General features: G+C 41.6%; 1 protein-coding gene across 2 annotated transcripts in view; it reads right to left on the bottom strand.

Moving 5' to 3' along the window:
• MRS2 (magnesium transporter MRS2) overlaps positions 1-17,912 on the bottom strand; it is a 39,513-nt gene that overhangs the window by 4,577 nt on the left and 17,024 nt on the right. For both annotated transcript variants that reach the window (XM_022562341.2, XM_089918414.1), the window contains 3 exons: positions 7,936-8,088; positions 7,564-7,681; positions 110-223 (listed from right to left, as the gene is read on the bottom strand). In XM_022562341.2, the coding sequence (XP_022418049.1) occupies positions 110-223; positions 7,564-7,681; positions 7,936-8,088 (385 nt within the window). The remainder of the gene's footprint in view (positions 1-109; positions 224-7,563; positions 7,682-7,935; positions 8,089-17,912) is intronic.

Genomic DNA, 17,912 nt, shown 5'->3' with positions numbered 1-17,912 from the left:
ATGCGAAAACTGAGCGAGGCTTAGAGAAATTAAGTAACCTGCTCAGGGTCACTTCAGAGCCCAGGACTGTAGCCCTCTGTGGTACTGCTGTGAACCAGACCCTTCATACCAGAGGAGGCAAAGGAGCTTCCAGCTGTCGTCCAAGGAATGACAGCAAGCGCCTCCAGATGAGGCCACTTCCCATGAACATAATTCCTGTGATCAGCCAAAACACTCTATGGTCCTAAAAGAGAACACACAGTTAATTTCAATCACAAAAGGTTAGTTTCCTTAGTGATAAAATTTCCTGAACTTATCATTGCCCCAGAGTTTAAAAGAAACCTTCTGTTATTTGTACTGCTCTTTCCTATAGGAACTAAGAACAAATAGCACCCAGAGACCAAGCGTCAGAAAATAAATCAGAAGGAAAACATGATTTAAGAGTATTTTACGATCATCAATGAACCCACATTAACTGCTTTTACTTTGTGTTTCCTTCGTCTGTTTACATTCACACAAATTTCAATAGTTATAATAGTTAGGATCACATAGGACATACAACTTAATTTAAATTTTTTGCTTATAGCCAAATTTGCCAAACTGTGAGCTGAGGTGTCCTGGCATTACAGCACCACAGAATGCTTTAAATTCTCAAGGAAATCACAGTGCCATCTGTGGAATACCATAAGAACTGCTACTCTTAAATTGTTTTGACCTACCTTCTTCATAAAAGAAACTGTAAGGTAACACGACAGAAACTCTAACATAATGAAAGAAACTTTTGGTCTAGGGATGCTGCAAAAAAATTACTAAGACACTAAAAGCATCATAAACCAAGAAAGTTTGGGAACCTCTGACTTACAGTGAACATTTTCCCTCACTGTCATTTTCTTTTCTTTTTTTTTTTTTTGTGGCCACGCTGCACGGCTTGCAGGATCTTAGTTCCCTGACCAGGGATCAAACCCAGGCCCCCAGAGTTCCAACCACTGGACCGCCAGGGAATTCCCCTCACTGTCATTTTCAGAATTGTATTATCTTTTGCAGTGTGATGCTTTTGAGTGCATGTGTGAATGTACAGAATCACAGAATTTATATTAATCTCCCACATGGAAGGAGTCTCAGCTACAGAAATGCCATTCGTTATTATCAACAATGGCTTGGTCTCCAGTGATTGGGAGCTCAATTTCCTCCAAAATGATCAGTAACCACTGATGGAAATTCAAGCCACATATGAAAAAGAAATCTGCCTCCTTTTTAACGTGAAATTAGATGTTAGACATAATTTATCAAGAAGACAAGTGCTAATGTGAGTTAACTGTTTGGATGAACACATTTCCAGTTATCCTAAACGAAGGCGCTAATTTATTAAGTAAAAATTATGTTTAAATGAGATTTAGCATACCCAGATTACTGTTGTTTTTTGCTATAGACTGGTTCTGTAATGCCCTATAAATCAAAAGTCTGGGAATGCTAAAATGTGATAAACTTGAGAGGTAAGCAAGTCCAAAATTCTACGTGTCATTAAAATACACACACAGCACACTGTGAGACCTCTAGGAGATTAAGGGAAGGGACAAGTGTCTAAGAGTTGGATTTTTAATGCCCCCTCTGCTCTGGGCATGCCCTGCAGTATTGTATGTTTAAGTACCTACCTTTCAAGCTCTTCATCTCTGCCACTGTTCAGTCTATCTACTCCTTAAAAATAAGATGCCTAGAACATCTTGATGTGCCAAAGGCTAAAAAAACACTAAAACTGATGGGGACATGTCAAAAGTACTCAGAAGTCAGCATGAAAGGAACAATTTGAACACCAAGATAAATAATGACAGTAGTGACAGATTATAACTCATTGACTAAAGTAAGACCCCATGAGTCCATACTGATACAAATGAATAAATAACTGGGAGAGAAGGAAGGCTCTACTTTACAAAGAATAAAAGTAGGAGGAGTGATGAAATTAGAAATCACCATGTGATAATCATCAGTGCAGTACTTGATTCAGACATGAATCCACTTTGGATCAATTAGTGGATGCTAAAACTAGAGGGTGCAAATTATTAGAGAACTGCAAATCAAAACCACAATGAGGTACCACCTCACACAGGTCAGAATGGCCATCATGAAAAAGTCTACAAGTAACAAGTGTTAGAAAGGGTGTGGAGAAAAGAGAACCCTCCCCTACACCGTTGGTGAGAAATGTAAGTTGGTGCAGCCACTATGAAAAACAGTACAGAGGTTCCTCAGAAAACTAAAAATAGAATTATCATATGATCCAGCAATCCCACTCCTGGGAATATATCCAGACAAAACTATAATTCAAAAAGATACAAGCACCCCTATGTTCATGGCAGCACTATTCACAACAGCCAAGACATGAAACAAACTAAATGTCCACTGAGAGAGGAATGGATAAAGAAGATGTGGTATGTGTATACAATAGAATATTACTCAGCCATCAGAAAGAATGAAATAATGCCATTTGCAGCAACATGGATGAAACTAGAGATTATCATACTAAGTGAGTCAGAGAGAGAAAGACAAATACCATATGATATCACTTACATGTGGAATCTAAAATATGGCACAGATGAACCTATCTAAAAAACAGAAACAGACTCACAGACATAGAGGACAGACTTGTGGTTGCCAACGGGAGGGGGTTGGGGGAGGGATGGAGTAGGAGGTTGGCGTGAGCAGATGTCAGCTATTATATAGAGAATGGATAAACAACAAGGTCCTACTGTATAACACAGGGAACTATACTCAATATCTTATGATAAACCATAATGGAAAAGAATATTAAAAAATGTATATATATGTATAACTGAATCACTTTGCTGTACAGCAGAAACTAACAACATTGTAAATCAACTACACTTGAATTAAAAAAAAAAAAAAACTAGAGGGTACAAATTTGATCAATAGCAGAGTTCTTACAAGGTACTTAATTCCACAGAGAAAAAGAGTAACTTCACAGGACAGAAAGTGGGCAGATACCACCTTAACCAAATGATCATAGTATCACCAGTAATGAGACAAACTGACATCAAGGGTCTCCTGATGGGATTCAATGTGAGGAACACACTGACACAACGTGTAACCAGAATCTAATAATGAAGAAAGAGTATCAAGGGCCAAACAACTGACCTACATTCTTTGTGAACGTCAAGGCCATGAAAGACAAAGATCGAAAAACTGGCCTAAAGAAGCCTAAGGAGACATGACAACTATATAACAACACACGATCCAAGATTTTCTATGACGCAAAGGGCTCTACTTAGCTGAGTGGTGACACCTGACCAGGGTCCACAGATTAGAAAATAGTGTTGTTTCAATGTTAATTTTCTGGAGCTGTGGTTATGTAAGAGAATACATGTTTTTAGGAAATATATACTGAAATATCTAGATGTAAAGGAGCATCATTTTTTGTTTACTCTCAAATGATTTAGAAAAAAAGTATGTATATATTGATAGAATGATAGAGTAAATATGATAAAATGTTGCTGTTTGAAGAATCTGGGTAAAGGCTGTACAGTAATATTTGACTATTCTTGAGACAGTCTGGTATTATTTTAAAAAAGAAAAATGTTTTTCCTATCTTGGATTCACCATTGTAAATATTAACTCCAACTATACAAGAACAGGGAAACCTCTGACATTCATAGATTTAATGAACATCTCTCAACTCTTCTCCAGGAAACCTGGAGATGTCATTTGCGACTCTGGTGAGACACTGATCTGAATCTTGCTCTGGGAGGCAAGCCTAGCTCACTACTTTCTACTCAGATCTCATTACAACCAGAATTATTGCATATGCTGAAACTATCAGAAAGGAATTTCTAAAAACTTTTTTTTTTTAATGGGCATTTAGAGAAAAATATTAGAGTAAGCATAAGATAGAGTTAGCTTGTAAAGTGAGTATATGTACATAAAAATAGTTCTTAACAAAAATAATTTGGGAGAATAACAGGAAAGAGTTCTGCAGTCACAAATTGGGGAATTTGCAAAGGTCTTCGGAAGTACCTTCTGAGAATGTCCAGGGTTGGTCTATGTCGCACAAGGTATTTTGGCGACTACTGGACTTTCTACTATATTTGGGCTCAAAAGCCTCCAAGAGATTCCTGTCACACTTAGAACAAACCCAAACTCTTAGCATGCGCCACAAAATTAACACGCCCTCCCCCTCTGTCCTTCTGACATTCTCCCTGCCTTTCTCCACTTGACGCAGCTCCCCTACCACTCTGGCCTTCTTGCTGTTCCTTCAACAAGCTCAGTGCAGCCCTGCCTCAGTCTCACATGCATGGTTCCTCTGCTTAGATCACCTTCCTCCCAGGCCTTCCCACTTTCTCTTTTCATTCAGGTCTCTGCTCTAGGGTCACCTCCTCAGAAAGATCTTCCTCGACCACCCTATCTCTAGGATGCCCCTCATCTCACCTCCTGCTAACAGTCTCTCCCTTTACCTGGCTTTATTTTTCTTTATGGCACTTATCACCTAATATACCATGGATCTGTTTATTCTCTTCTACCTCACTGTAATGGAATCTCCACAAGGGCAGGGATTCAATGCTATATCCCCACGGCTAAAAGCAGTGTTTAGTGTGCAACAGGCACCAAAAACCGTTATCTGTAAGATGAATGAATGAAGTGTGCTGCATTTATTTTTCTTTCACATCTTATAAGGAGCATTAAAATGACTACTGCTGACTTTGCTTCAGGGAGCTATGATCTTTTGCAGACTTTAAACAGCAACTGCAAACTTGAGGAACATGGCAAATGGGAAAGTGTGGGATTATTTGGGCACATATAACCAGGGGAGTAATTTTACTCGGCTGGGTTGGGGGTGCAGTCAGGGAAGAGTCTCCTTGGAAGTAACACGTAAGTTGAGACCTGAGAGAGAAACAGATGTTAACTAAGCAAAAACAGGTGGATGCCGAGGAGAGACGTGTGGAGGCCCCGTGAGTAAGAATAGTGATGAATCAACCAACGGTGATGGCAAGGTCTCTGGAGACAAGATGGAGACGTGGGTGCAGCAGACCAGGAAAAGCCCTACAGGCCAAGGAATCTGGATTTTTATCTTAATGACAATCAAAACCCCCTGAATAATTTTACACAGAAGAGTGACCATCAGATTTGCTTCTTTTAAAGACCACTTTATAAAAGTGAATAGTGGTCCTGATGAGATAACGTGGGTTGGACTTCGGCAACAGCCAGAGAATAGATCTGTTAACGAGGACACAGAACCCAGCGCCAGAGTGTGCCTGCCAAACGCGCATGCAGATTCATTTCTAGAAATCTCACAGTAAGACATCTTCTGGAAGTACAAGCCTACAATGTTATGAAAAACCCTGCGAGGGACTTCCCTGGTGGTCCAGTGGTTAAAAGAATCTGCCTTCCAATGCAGGGGATGCAGGTTCCACCCCTGGGCAGGGAACTAAGATCCCACCTGCCGCAGGGCAACTAAGCCTGCACGCCGCAACTACTGAGGCCTTGCACTCTGAAGCCTGCAAGCCTTAACTACTGAGCCTGCGCCACAACTAGAGAGCCCGCATGCCACAACTAGAGAGAAGCCCACGTGCTGCAACTAGAGAAGCCTGCATGCCACAACGAAAGATCCTGCATGCCGCAACAAAGATCCCACGTGCCACAACTAAGACCTGACACAGCCTAATAAATAAATAATTTAATTAAAAAAAAACCTGAGAGTTCAGTGTTATATTAAAATGGAGCAAAGTGGAAAGTGCAAGTCTTGGGGACTAAATCCTAGTTCTGTTATTTCCTAGCTCTGTGCCTTTGGTCAAGTTACTAACATTTTCTGAGCCTCAGTTTTCCTACCTATAAAGCAGGGAAAATACATTCATTTTCAGAGTTTTGATAACTGAGTCAAATAAAGCATGCAACTGCCTGGAACACTGCCTGACACACAAGAATTTAAAAGAAAGAAAAAAAAGAATCCCTCATTAACACTGCCTCACAGTGTACTACGTTTGGTCAAACCCTTCCCATGTGTAATTACATGTTTTGGGAATCATAAGGTAACCTAGGCTATCTATGTTATAACAGAGTCTAACAATACGGCATGAATTTTAAATGAGTTAGAATATATATTTTATTTCACTAGGGGAGTATACATGTTAAAACTTTCTTTTTAAAATCCATTAAAGGGACTTTCCTGGTGGCACAGTGGTTAAGAATCCACCTGCCTACAAGCAGCTCATGCAGCTCAATATCAAAAAAACAAACAGCCCAATCCAAAAATGGGCAGAAGACCTAAACAGACGTTTCTCCAAAGAAGATATACAGACTGCCAACAAACACATGAAAGGATGCTCAACATCACTAATCATTAGAGAAATGCAAATCAAAACCACAATGAGGTATCACCTCACATCAGTCAGAATGGCCATCATCAAAAAATCTACAAACAATAAATGCTGGAGAGGATGTGGAGAAAATGGAACCCTCTGGCACTACTGGTGGGAATGTAAATTGATACAGCCACTATGGAGAACAGTATGGAGGTTCCTTAAAAAACTAGAAATAGAACTACCATATGAACCAGCAATCCCACTACTGGGCATATACCCTGAGAAAACCATAATTCAAAAAGAGTCAAGTACCACAATGTTCATTGCAGCTCTATTTACAATAGCCAGGACATGGAAGCAACCTAAGTGTCCATCAAAAGTTGAATGGATAAAGAAGATGTGACACATATATACAATGGAATATTACTCAGTCATAAAAAGAAACAAAAATGAGTTATCTGTAGTGAGGTGGATGGACCTAGAGTCTGTCATACAGAGTGAAGTCAGTCAGAGAGAGAAAAACAAATACCGTACGCTAACATATATATATGGAACCTTAAAAAAAAAAGGTTCTGAAGAACCTAGGGGCAGGACAGGAATAAAGATGCAGATGTAGAGAATGGACTTGAGGACACAGGGAGGGGGAAGGGTAAGCTGGGACGAAGTGAGAGAGTGGCATGGACATATATACACTACCAAATGTAAAACAGATAGCTAGTGGGAAGCATCTGCATAGCACAGGAAGATCAGCTCGGTGCTCTGTGAGCAACTAGAGGGGTGGGATAGGGAGGGTGGGAGGGAGATGCAAGAGGGAGGAGACATGGGGATATATGTATACATATAGCTGATTCACTTTGTTATAAAGCAATTATACTCAATAAAGATGTTAAAAAAAAAAAAAAAAGAATCCACCTGCCAATGCAGGGGACATGGGTTCGAGCCCTGGTCTGGGAAGATCCCACATGCCGCAGAGCAACTAAGCCCATGTGCCACAACTACTGAGCCTGTGCTCTAGAGCCCACGAGCAACAACTACTGAAGCCCGCGCACCTAGAGCCCGTGTTCCGCAACAAGAGAAGCCACCGCAGTAAGAAGCCCACACACCACAACGAAGAGCAGCCCCCGCTCACTGCAACTAGAGAAAGCCCGTGCACGCATAGCAATGAAGACTCGACACAGCCAAAAATAAATAAAGTTCTCTTTAAAAAAAAATCCATTAAAACAATTATCTTCAAAACATTAAAAACAACCTCTAGGTTACTGAAATAATACATTCTCACCTCCTCAAGGGAAGATTCCAAATTCATTCCAAAAGCAACTCCCATTAGTCCAAAGAGCGAAAGAGAGAAGGTTCCCATGGTCAACTGTAGGTTCAACCTCATCATCACGTTACGGTGGCTGGGGAGGAGAACAACTGCTTAGTTCAGAAGATCTTACCAACTACACGCAGCAAATTCACTGAATAATCTATTAAAGGCCACACGGATTAAACATACACCTTAAAAAAAAAGACACGGCCATGTAGTAATTACAAACGATAATGATGGTATAATTCTTTCCAAAATGGAAAAACAAAGCTATCCTTAAAAGCTTTATTACTTTGTATTATTTTATAAAGAAAATACTGATTGTTTTATACGAGGCCTTCTTACCTGTCCAAGTTGATGAATATGATACTCTGTGAATCGTCAATCAGTGCCCTAAGTTCCCGAGCTGCATTGGAAAGGTCCTCAGCTAATCGGTAGTAGTTTTCCAACAGCAACTCCATTTCTTCTGCATGGTCAATCCCAGCACTGCTCTTTTCACTTTAATTAAGAGTTAACATAATTAACATGCCCCCAATACATGCATTATACATTTAGTACCACAGAACTTCCTGAATTAGTATAAAATATTCAGCTACCAGTGAAAAAAACTACCCTTTGCCTTTACTATTATTGTGATTGAGGCCAGTCTGGAGTGGCTTTGCCACTGATCCTAAACATGACACAGGTAGTTGAGGACACGGGTTCCATCCGTACACAGGCCTCACTGTATGCCATGGCCCTGATCCCAGGGATGCTCATGCAATGCTACCAGTTACAGGAAAATGCAGACATGTGAATGCTGATGAATTAGTGCAAATCCCAAGTCACTATCAGGTAAAACAAAACCAAAAATTAAAAATGAACATAAAGAGCATTTCCTTTCCAAGGTAAATAATTAACATCATTTTCATATATGAAGTAAACGGTTTTTGAAAAATGTCAATACAGTCAGAGGCTCAAGATGGCAGAGGAGTAGGACGGGGAGCTCACCTTCTCCCACAAATACATCAACATGCGGAACGACTCCCACAGAACACCTACTGAACGCTGGCAGAAGACCTCAGACTTCCAAAAGGGCAAGAAAATCTCCACATAACTGGGTAGGACAAAAGAAAAAAAAAAGAGAGAGAGAGAGAAAGGAACCTGGAAGGGACCTGCTCCCAGGAGGGAGCTGTGAAAGAGGAAAGGTGTCAGAACACTGGGAAGTCTCCTCCCTGGCAGGCAGACCACCTGGGACGGGGTGGGGGGTGGGGGGGGGCTTCAGAGCCTCGTAGGAGAGCACAACAAGCAGTTTGCGGAGGGCAAAGCAGAGAGAGCCCCACACAGTCAGTTGGTGCTGCTGCCTGGCACTCCCCAGCCTGAGACAGTCCTCCACTGGGGCGGGTGGGGGCCGGGTGCTGAGGCTCAGGCTTCGGAGGTCAGAACAGGAGAGAAGACTGGGGGTAGCTGCCTGAGGGGGCTAGGGTGTGGTGTGCCACCACTGAGGGAAGAAGCCTGGGCCCCCCAGAGAGGTAGGGCACCACTGCTGGGGTGGGGGGGCATGAGGGGGGGGCCTAAGGAGAGGGGTGGAGCCTCCACAGGAGCTTATTTCTCAGGCAGCAGGGCACTGCTTACATGAGCTGTGGGGGCGGGCACGAGCCACCATTGCCATCTCAGGCTCCAGAAGTGGGAACAGCCTGCCAACGCCGAGGGTCCCATGACCAGGCACCAGCCGCTGCCCCTGACCTCCTGGGAGCGTGCGCGGGGCACGCACCTGCTCACCCTCTGACAAGAGGATAATGGCCAGCACACGCTGAGGAAAGAGATGGCAAACATCCAAACCAAAAACAGCCCTCAAGCCAAAAAAATATTAAACCCACAAAAGCTAAGCAGGAATGCTCCCGCATGTAAATAGCCCTCCAAGCCTACAGTAGATAATTGTTTCTCCTAAACTCACAGGGTAAGAGAAATATAAGCTAAATGAAGAAGCAGAGGAACCACTCCCAGTTAAGAGAATTGCCCTGAAGGAACAAACAATGAAACAGACCTCTTCAGTCTAAAAGACACCGAGTTCAAAGAGGAGGTAATGAAAATACTGAAGGAATTAAGAAAGGCTATCAACAGAAATGCAGATTACTGTAAAAAGGAACTAGAAACTATAAGGAGGAGCCAAGAAAAATAAGAAAATTCATTTGCTGAAACGAAAGCTAAGCAATGAATAGCAGAATGAATAATGCAGAAACATAAGTGATCTGGAACACAGAATAATGGAAATTACCCAATCAAAACAGCAGACAGAAAACCAAATGAAAAAAAATGAAAGCAATATAAGAGACCTATGGGATAATATAAAGTGTGCCAATCTATGTATAACAGGGATTCCAGAAGGAGAAAAGGGGATTGAAAATGTATTCGAAGAAATTATGGCTGAAAACTTCCCACATCTAAAGAAGGAAACAGATATCCAGATACAAGAGGCACAGAGGGTCCCAAACAAGATGAACCCAAACAAACCTACACCAAGACATACTATAATAAAAATGGCAAAAGGTAAAGAGAGGATTCCAAAGGCAGCAAGAGAAAAACAAAGAGTTAATTACAAGGGAATCCCCTTAAGGCTATCATCTGATTTCTCGACAGAAACACTGCAAGCCAGAAGGAAGTGGCAAAATATATGCAAAGTTGTTTTTTTTTTTTTTTATGGTACGCGGGCCTCTCACTGCTATGGCCTCTCCCACTGCGGAGCACAGGCTCCGGACGCGCAGGCCCAGCGGCCATGGCTCACGGGCCCAGCCGCTCCGCGGCACGTGGTATCCTCCCGGACCGGGGCACGAACCCGTGTCCCCTGCATTGGCAGGCGGACTCCCAACCGCTGCGCCACCAGGGAAGCCCTATATTCAAAGTTTTGAGAGAGATAAATCTGCAAACTAAAATACTCTATCCAGCAGGATTATCATTTAGAATACGAGGGGAAATAAAGAAGTTCTCAGACAAGCAAAAACTAAAAGAATACAGCAATACCAAACCTATCCTAAAAGAAATATTGAAAGGTCTTCTCTAAATACAAAAGAAGAAGATATAGGAAAGGGGAAATCACAGTTGAAAAGTAAATCACTTAAGTGAGCCAGTATACAGATCAAAAAGAAAAAAAAAAAAAACCTACTGTGAAAGGATGATAAACACAAGAAACAGCAAAAGGATAAATATGAAGCTGTAAAAAAAGGACATCAAAATCATAAAATGTGGGAAAGGAGAGTAAGAAAATGTAGATTCTTGTTTTTTAGAATGTGTTTGAGCTTATATGACTATCAGTCTAAAGCAAGCAGATACAGGAAGGGGTTAACATACTTGAAAAACAGGGCAACCACAAATCAAAAACATACACTAGATCCACAAAAACCATAAAGAAGAGAACACAAGCATAAAAGGAAATCATCAAACCACAAAAAGGAACAACAACAAAAATCCATAGAATCAACTGGAAAACAAGGTTTAAAATGGCAATGGATACATATGTATCAATGATTACCTTAAATGTCAGTGGACTGAATGCTCAAATCAAGACAGAGTGGCAGACTGGATAAAAAAACAAGAGCCTACAATATGCCACCTACAAGAGACTCACCTTAGGGCAAAGGACACACACAGATTGAAAGTGAGGGGATGGGGGGACCTTGAAGATGGCGGAAGAGTAAGACGCGGAGATCGCCTTCCTCCCCACGGATACACCAGAAATACATCTACACGTGGAACAACTCCTACAGAACACCTACTGAAGGCTGGCAGAAGACCTCAGACCTCCCAAAAGGCAAGAAACTCCCCACGTACCTGGGTAGGGCAAAAGAAAAAAAGAAAAAACAGAGACAAAAGAATAAGGACGGCACCTGCACCAGTGGGAGGGAGCTGTGAAGGAGGAAAAGTTTCCACACACTAGGAAGCCCGTCCGCGGGCGGAGACTGCGGGAGGCGGAGGGGGGAGCTTCGGGACCGCGGAGTTGTGCACAGCGACGGGTGCGGAGGGCAAAGCGGGGAGATTCCCGCACAGAGGATCGGTGTCGACTGGCACTCACCAGCCCGAGAGGCTTGTCTGCTCACCCGCCGGGGCGGGCGGGGCTGCGAGCTGAGGCTCGGGTTTCGGTTTTGGACGGAGCGCAGGGAGAGGACTGGGGTTGGCGGCTTGAACATAGCCTGAAGGGGTTAGTGCACCACGACTAGCTGGGAGGGAGTTCGGGGGAAAAGCCTGCACCTGCCGAAGAGGCAAGAGACTTTTTCTTCCCTCTTTGTTTCCTGGTGCGCGAGGAGAGGGGTTTAAGAGCGCTGCTTAAAGGAACTCCAGAGACGGGCGCGAGCCGCGGCTAAAAGCGCGAACCCCAGAGACGGGCGCGAGCCGCGGCTAAAAGCGCGGACCCCAGAGACGGGCGGGAGACGCTAAGGCTGCTGCTGCCGCCACCAAGGAGCCTGTGTGCGAGCACAGGTCACTCTCCACACCCCTCTTCCGCGGAGCCTGTGCAGCCCGCCACTGCCAGGTTCCCGGGATCCAGGGACAACTTCCCTGGGAGAACGCACGGCGGGCCTCAGGCTGGTGCAACGTCACGCCGCCTCTGACGCCGCAGGCCCGCCCCGCACGCAGTGCCCCTCCTTCCCCCTCCCCCACCCCCGGCCTGAGGGAGCCGGAGCCCCCGAATCAGCGGCTCCTTTAACCCCGCGTCCTGTCTGAGCAAAAAACAGACGCCCTCCAGCGACCTACACGCAGAGGCAGGGCCAAATCCAAAGCTGAGCTCCTGTGAGCTGTGAGAACAAAGAAGAGAAAGGGAAATCTCTCCCAGCAGCCTCAGAAGCAGCGGATTAAAGCTCCACAATCAACTTGATGTACCTGCATCTGTGGAATACCTGAATAGACAAGGAATGATCCCAAATTGAAGAGGTGGAATTTAGGAGCGAGATCTATGATTTTTTTCCCTTTTCCTCTTTTTGTGAATGTGTACGTGTATGCTTCTGTGCGAGATCTTGTCTGTATACTCTTGCTTCCACCATTTGCCCTAGGGCTCTATCCGTCCATGGTTTTTAAAAAAAATTTTTTTTCTTAATAATTAATTTTAATTGTAATAACTTTATTATACTTTACCTTCATTCTTTCTTTCTTTCTTTCCTTCCTTCCTTCCCTCCTTTAGACAACGAATCACCCCAAATTGAGGAGGTGGTCTCTGAGAGCAAGATTTATGATTTTTCCCCCTTTACCTCTTTTTGTGAAGGTGTATGTGTATGCTTCTGTGTAAGATTTTCTCTGTATAGCTTTGCTTCCAACATTTGTCCTAAGGTTCTATCCGTCCCTTTTTTTTCTAAATATTTTTTAATTCAATAACTAATTATACTTTATTTTATTTTTACTGTATCTTCTTTCTGTCTTTTTTCCTTCTTTCCCTCCTTCCTTCCTTCCTCCCTCCCTCCTTTTTTCCTTCTTTGCTTCTTTCTTCCTTCCTTCCTTTCCTCCTTTCCTTCTTTCTTTCCTCATACTTCTACTAATTCTCTCTACTTTTTCTCCCTTTTATTCTGAGCCGTGTGGATGAAAGGCTCTTGGTGCTCCAGCAAGGAGTCAGGGCTCTGCCTCTGAGGTAGGAGAGCCAACTTCAGGACACTGGTCCACAAGAGACCTCCCAGCTCCACATAATATTAAACGGCGGAAATCTCCCAGAGACCTCCATCTTAACACCAGCACCCAGCTTCACTCAACGACCAGCAAGCCACAGTGCTGGACAACCTATGCCAAACAACTAGCAAAACAGGAACACAACCCCACCCATTAGCAGAGAGGCTGCCTAACGTCATAATAAGGCCACAGACACCCCAAAACACACCACCAGACGTGAACCTGCCCACTAGAGAGACAAGATCCAGCCTCATCCACCACAACACAGGCACTAGTCCCCTCCACCAGGAAGCCTACACAACCCACTGAAACAACCTTAGCCACTGGAGACAGACATCAAAAACAACGGGAACTACGAACGTGCAGCCTGCAAAAAGGAGACCCCAAACACAGTAAGATAAGCAAAATGAGAAGACAGAAAAACACACAGCAGATGAAGGAGCAAGATAAAAATGCACCAGACCTAACAAATGAAGAGGAAATAGGCAGTCTACCTGAAAAAGAATTCAGAATAATGATATAAGGATGATCCGAAATCTTGGAAGTAGAATGGACAAAATGCAAGAAACAGTTAACAAGGACCTAGAAGAAATAAAGATGAAACAAGCAACGATGAACAATGCAATAAATGAAATGAAAAATACTCTAGATGGGATCAATAGCAGAATAACTGAGGCAGAAGAACGGATAAGTGACCTGGAAGATAAAATAGTGGAAATAACTACTGCAGAGCAGAATAAAGAAAAAAGAATGAAAAGAACTGAGGACAGTCTCAGAGACCTCTGGGACAACATTAAACGCACCAACATTCGAATTATAGGGGTTCCAGAAGAAGAAGAGAAAAAGAAAGGGACTGAGAAAATATTTGAAGAGATTATAGTTGAAAACTTCCCTAATATGGGAAAGAAAATAGTTAATCAAGTCCAGGAAGCACAGAGGGTCCCATACAGGATAAATCCAAGGAGAAATACGCCAAGACACATATTAATCAAACTGTCAAAAATTAAATACAAAGAAAGCATATTAAAAGCAGCAAGGGAAAAACAACAAATAACACACAAGGGAATCCCCATAAGGTTAACAGCTGATCTCTCAGCAGAAACCCTACAAGCCAGAAGGGAGTGGCAGGACATACTGAAAGTGATGAAGGAGAAAAATCTGCAACCAAGACTACTCTACCCAGCAAGGATCTCATTCAGATTTGATGGAGAAATTAAAACCTTTACAGACAAGCAAAATCTGAGAGAGTTCAGCACCACCAAACCAGCTTTACAACAAATGCTAAAGGAACTTCTCTAGACAAGGAACACAAGAGAAGGAAAAGACCTATAATAACGAACCCAAAACAATATAGAAAATGGGAATAGGAACATACATATCGATAATTACCTTAAATGTAAATGGACTAAATGCTCCCACCAAAAGACACAGATTGGCTGAATGGATACAAAAACAAGACCCTTATATATGCTGTCTACAAGAGACCCACTTCAGACCTAGAGACACATACAGACTGAAAGTAAGGGGATGGAAAAAGATATTCCATGCAAATGGAAACCAAAAGAAAGCTGGAGTAGCAATTCTCATATCAGACAAAATAGACTTTAAAATAAGGACTATTAAAAGAGACAAGGACACTACATAATGATCAAGGGATCGATCCAAGAAGAAGATATAACAATTGTAAATATTTATGCAACCAACATAGGAGCACCTCAATACATAAGGCAAATACTAACAGCCATAAAAGGGGAGATCGACAGTAACACATTCATAGTAGGGGACTTTAACACCCCACTTTCACCCATGGACAGATCATCCAAAATGAAAATAAATAAGGAAACACAAGCTTTAAATGATACATTAAACAAGATGGACTTAATTGATATTTATAGGACACTCCATCCAAACACAACAGAATACACATTTTTCTCAAGTGCTCATGGAACATTCTCCAGGATAGATCATATCTTGGGTCACAAATCAAGCCTTGGTAAATTTAAGAAAATTGAAATTGTATCAAGTATCTTTTGTGACCACAACGCTATGAGACTAGATATCAATTACAGGAAGAGATCTGTAAAAAATACAAACACATGGAGGCTAAACAATACACTACTTAATAATGAAGTGATCACTGAAGAAATCAAAGAGGAAATAAAAAAATACCTAGAAACAAATGACAATGGAGACACAACGACCCAAAACCTATGGGATGCAGCAAAAGCAGTTCTAAGGGGGAAGTTTATAGCAATACAAGCCCACCTTAAGAAGCAGGAAACATCTCGAATAAACAACCTAACCTTGCACCTCAAGCAATTAGAGAAAGAAGAACAAAAAAACCCCAAAGCTAGCAGAAGGAAAGAAATCATAAAAATCAGATCAGAAATAAATGAAAAAGAAATGAAGGAAATGATAGCAAAGATCAATAAAACTAAAAGCTGGTTCTTTGAGAAGATAAACAAAATAGATAAACCACTAGCCAGACTCATCAAGAAAAAAAGGGAGAAGACTCAAATCAATAGAATTAGAAATGAAAAAGGAGAAGTAACAACTGACACTGCAGAAATAAAAAAAATCATGAGAGATTACTACAAGCAACTCTATGCCAATAAAATGGACAATCTGGAAGAAATGGACAAATTCTTAGAAATGCACAACCTGCCAAGACTGAATCAGGAAGAAATAGAAAATATGAACAGACCAATCACAAGCACTGAAATTGAAACTGTGATTAAAATCTTCCAACAAACAAAAGCCCAGGACCAGATGGCTTCACAGGTGAATTCTATCAAATGTTTAGAGAAGAGCTAACACCTATCCTTCTTGAACTCTTCCAAAATATAGCAGAGGGAGGAACACTCCCAAATTCCTTCTACAAGGCCACCATCACCTTGATACCAAAACCAGACAAGGATGTCACAAAGAAAGAAAACTACAGGCCAATATCACTGATGAACATAGATGCAAAAATCCTCAACAAAATACTAGCAAACAGAATCCAACAGCACATTAAAAGGATCATACACCATGATCAAGTGGGGTTTATTCCAGGAATGCAAGGATTCTTCACTATACGCAAATCTATCAATATGATAAACCATATTAACAAATTGAAGGAGAAAAACCATATGATCATCTCAATAGATGCAGAGAAAGCCTTCGACAAAATTCAACACTCATTTATGATAAAAACCGTGCAGAAAGTAGGCATAGAGGGAACTTTCCTCAACATAATAAAGGCCATATATGACAAGCCCACAGCAAACATCATCCTCAATGGTGAAAAACTGAAAGCATTTCCACTAAGATCAGGAACAAGACAAGGTTGCCCACTCTCACCACTCTTATTCAACATAGTTTTGGAAGTTTTAGCCACAGCAATCAGAGAAGAAAAGGAAATAAAAGGAATCCAAATTGGAAAAGAAGAAGTAAAGCTGTCACTGTTTGCAGATGACATGATACTATACATAGAGAATCCTAAAGATGCTACCAGAAAACTACTAGAGCTAATCAATGAATTTGGTAAAGTAGCAGGATACAAAATTAATGCACAGAAATCTCTGGCATTACTATATACTAATGATGAAAAATCTGAAAGTGAAATCAAGAAAACACTCCCATTTACCATTGCAACAAAAAGAATAAAATATCTAGGAATAAACCTACCTAAGGAGACAAAACACCTGTATGCAGAAAATTATAAGACACTGGAGAAAGAAATTAAAGATGATACAAATAGATGGAGAGATATACCATGTTCTTGGATGGGAAGAATCAACATTGTGAAAATGACTCTACTACCCAAAGCAATCTACAGATTCAATGCAATCCCTATCAAACTACCACTGGCATTTTTCACAGAACTAGAACAAAAAATTTCGCAATTTGTATGGAAACACAAAAGACCCCGAATAGCCAAAGCAATCTTGAGAACGAAAAAAGGAGCTGGAGGAATCAGGCTCCCTGACTTCAGACTATACTACAAAGCTACAGTAATCAAGACAGTATGGTACTGGCACAAAAACAGAAAGATAGATCAATGGAACAGGATAGAAAGCCCAGAGATAAACCCATGCACATATGGACACCTTATCTTTGATAAAGGTGGCAGGAATGTACAGTGGAGAAAGGACAGCCTCTTCAATAAATGGTGCTGGGAAAACTGGACAGGTACATGTAAAAGTATGAGATTAGATCACTCCCTAACACCATACACAAAAATAAGCTCAAAATGGATTAAAGACCTAAATGTAAGGCCAGAAACTATCAAACTCTTAGAGGAAAACATAGGCAGAACACTCTATGACATAAATCACAGCAAGATCCTTTCTGACCCACCTCCTAGAGTAATGGAAATAAAAACAAAAATAAACAAATGGGACCTAATGAAACTTCAAAGCTTTTGCACAGCAAAGGAAACCATAATCAAGACCAAAAGACAACCCTCAGAATGGGAGAAAATATTTGCAAATGAAGCAACTGATAAAGGATTAATTTCCAAAATCTACAAGCAGCTCATGCAGCTCAATAACAAAAAAATAAACAACCCAATCCAAAAATGGGCAGAAGACCTAAATAGACATTTCTCCAAAGAAGATACACAGAATGCCAACAAACACATGAAAGAATGCTCAACATCATTAATCATTAGAGAAATGCAAATCAAAACTACAATGAGATATCATCTCACACCA

The sequence above is a fragment of the Delphinapterus leucas genome, chromosome 10, assembly GCF_059928025.1.
Source record: "Delphinapterus leucas isolate spDelLeu-1000000601 "Yukka" chromosome 10, BTC_Dleu_Yukka2, whole genome shotgun sequence".
Taxonomy (NCBI): domain Eukaryota; kingdom Metazoa; phylum Chordata; class Mammalia; order Artiodactyla; family Monodontidae; genus Delphinapterus; species Delphinapterus leucas.
This window is presented reverse-complemented; position numbering and strand designations above follow the sequence as displayed.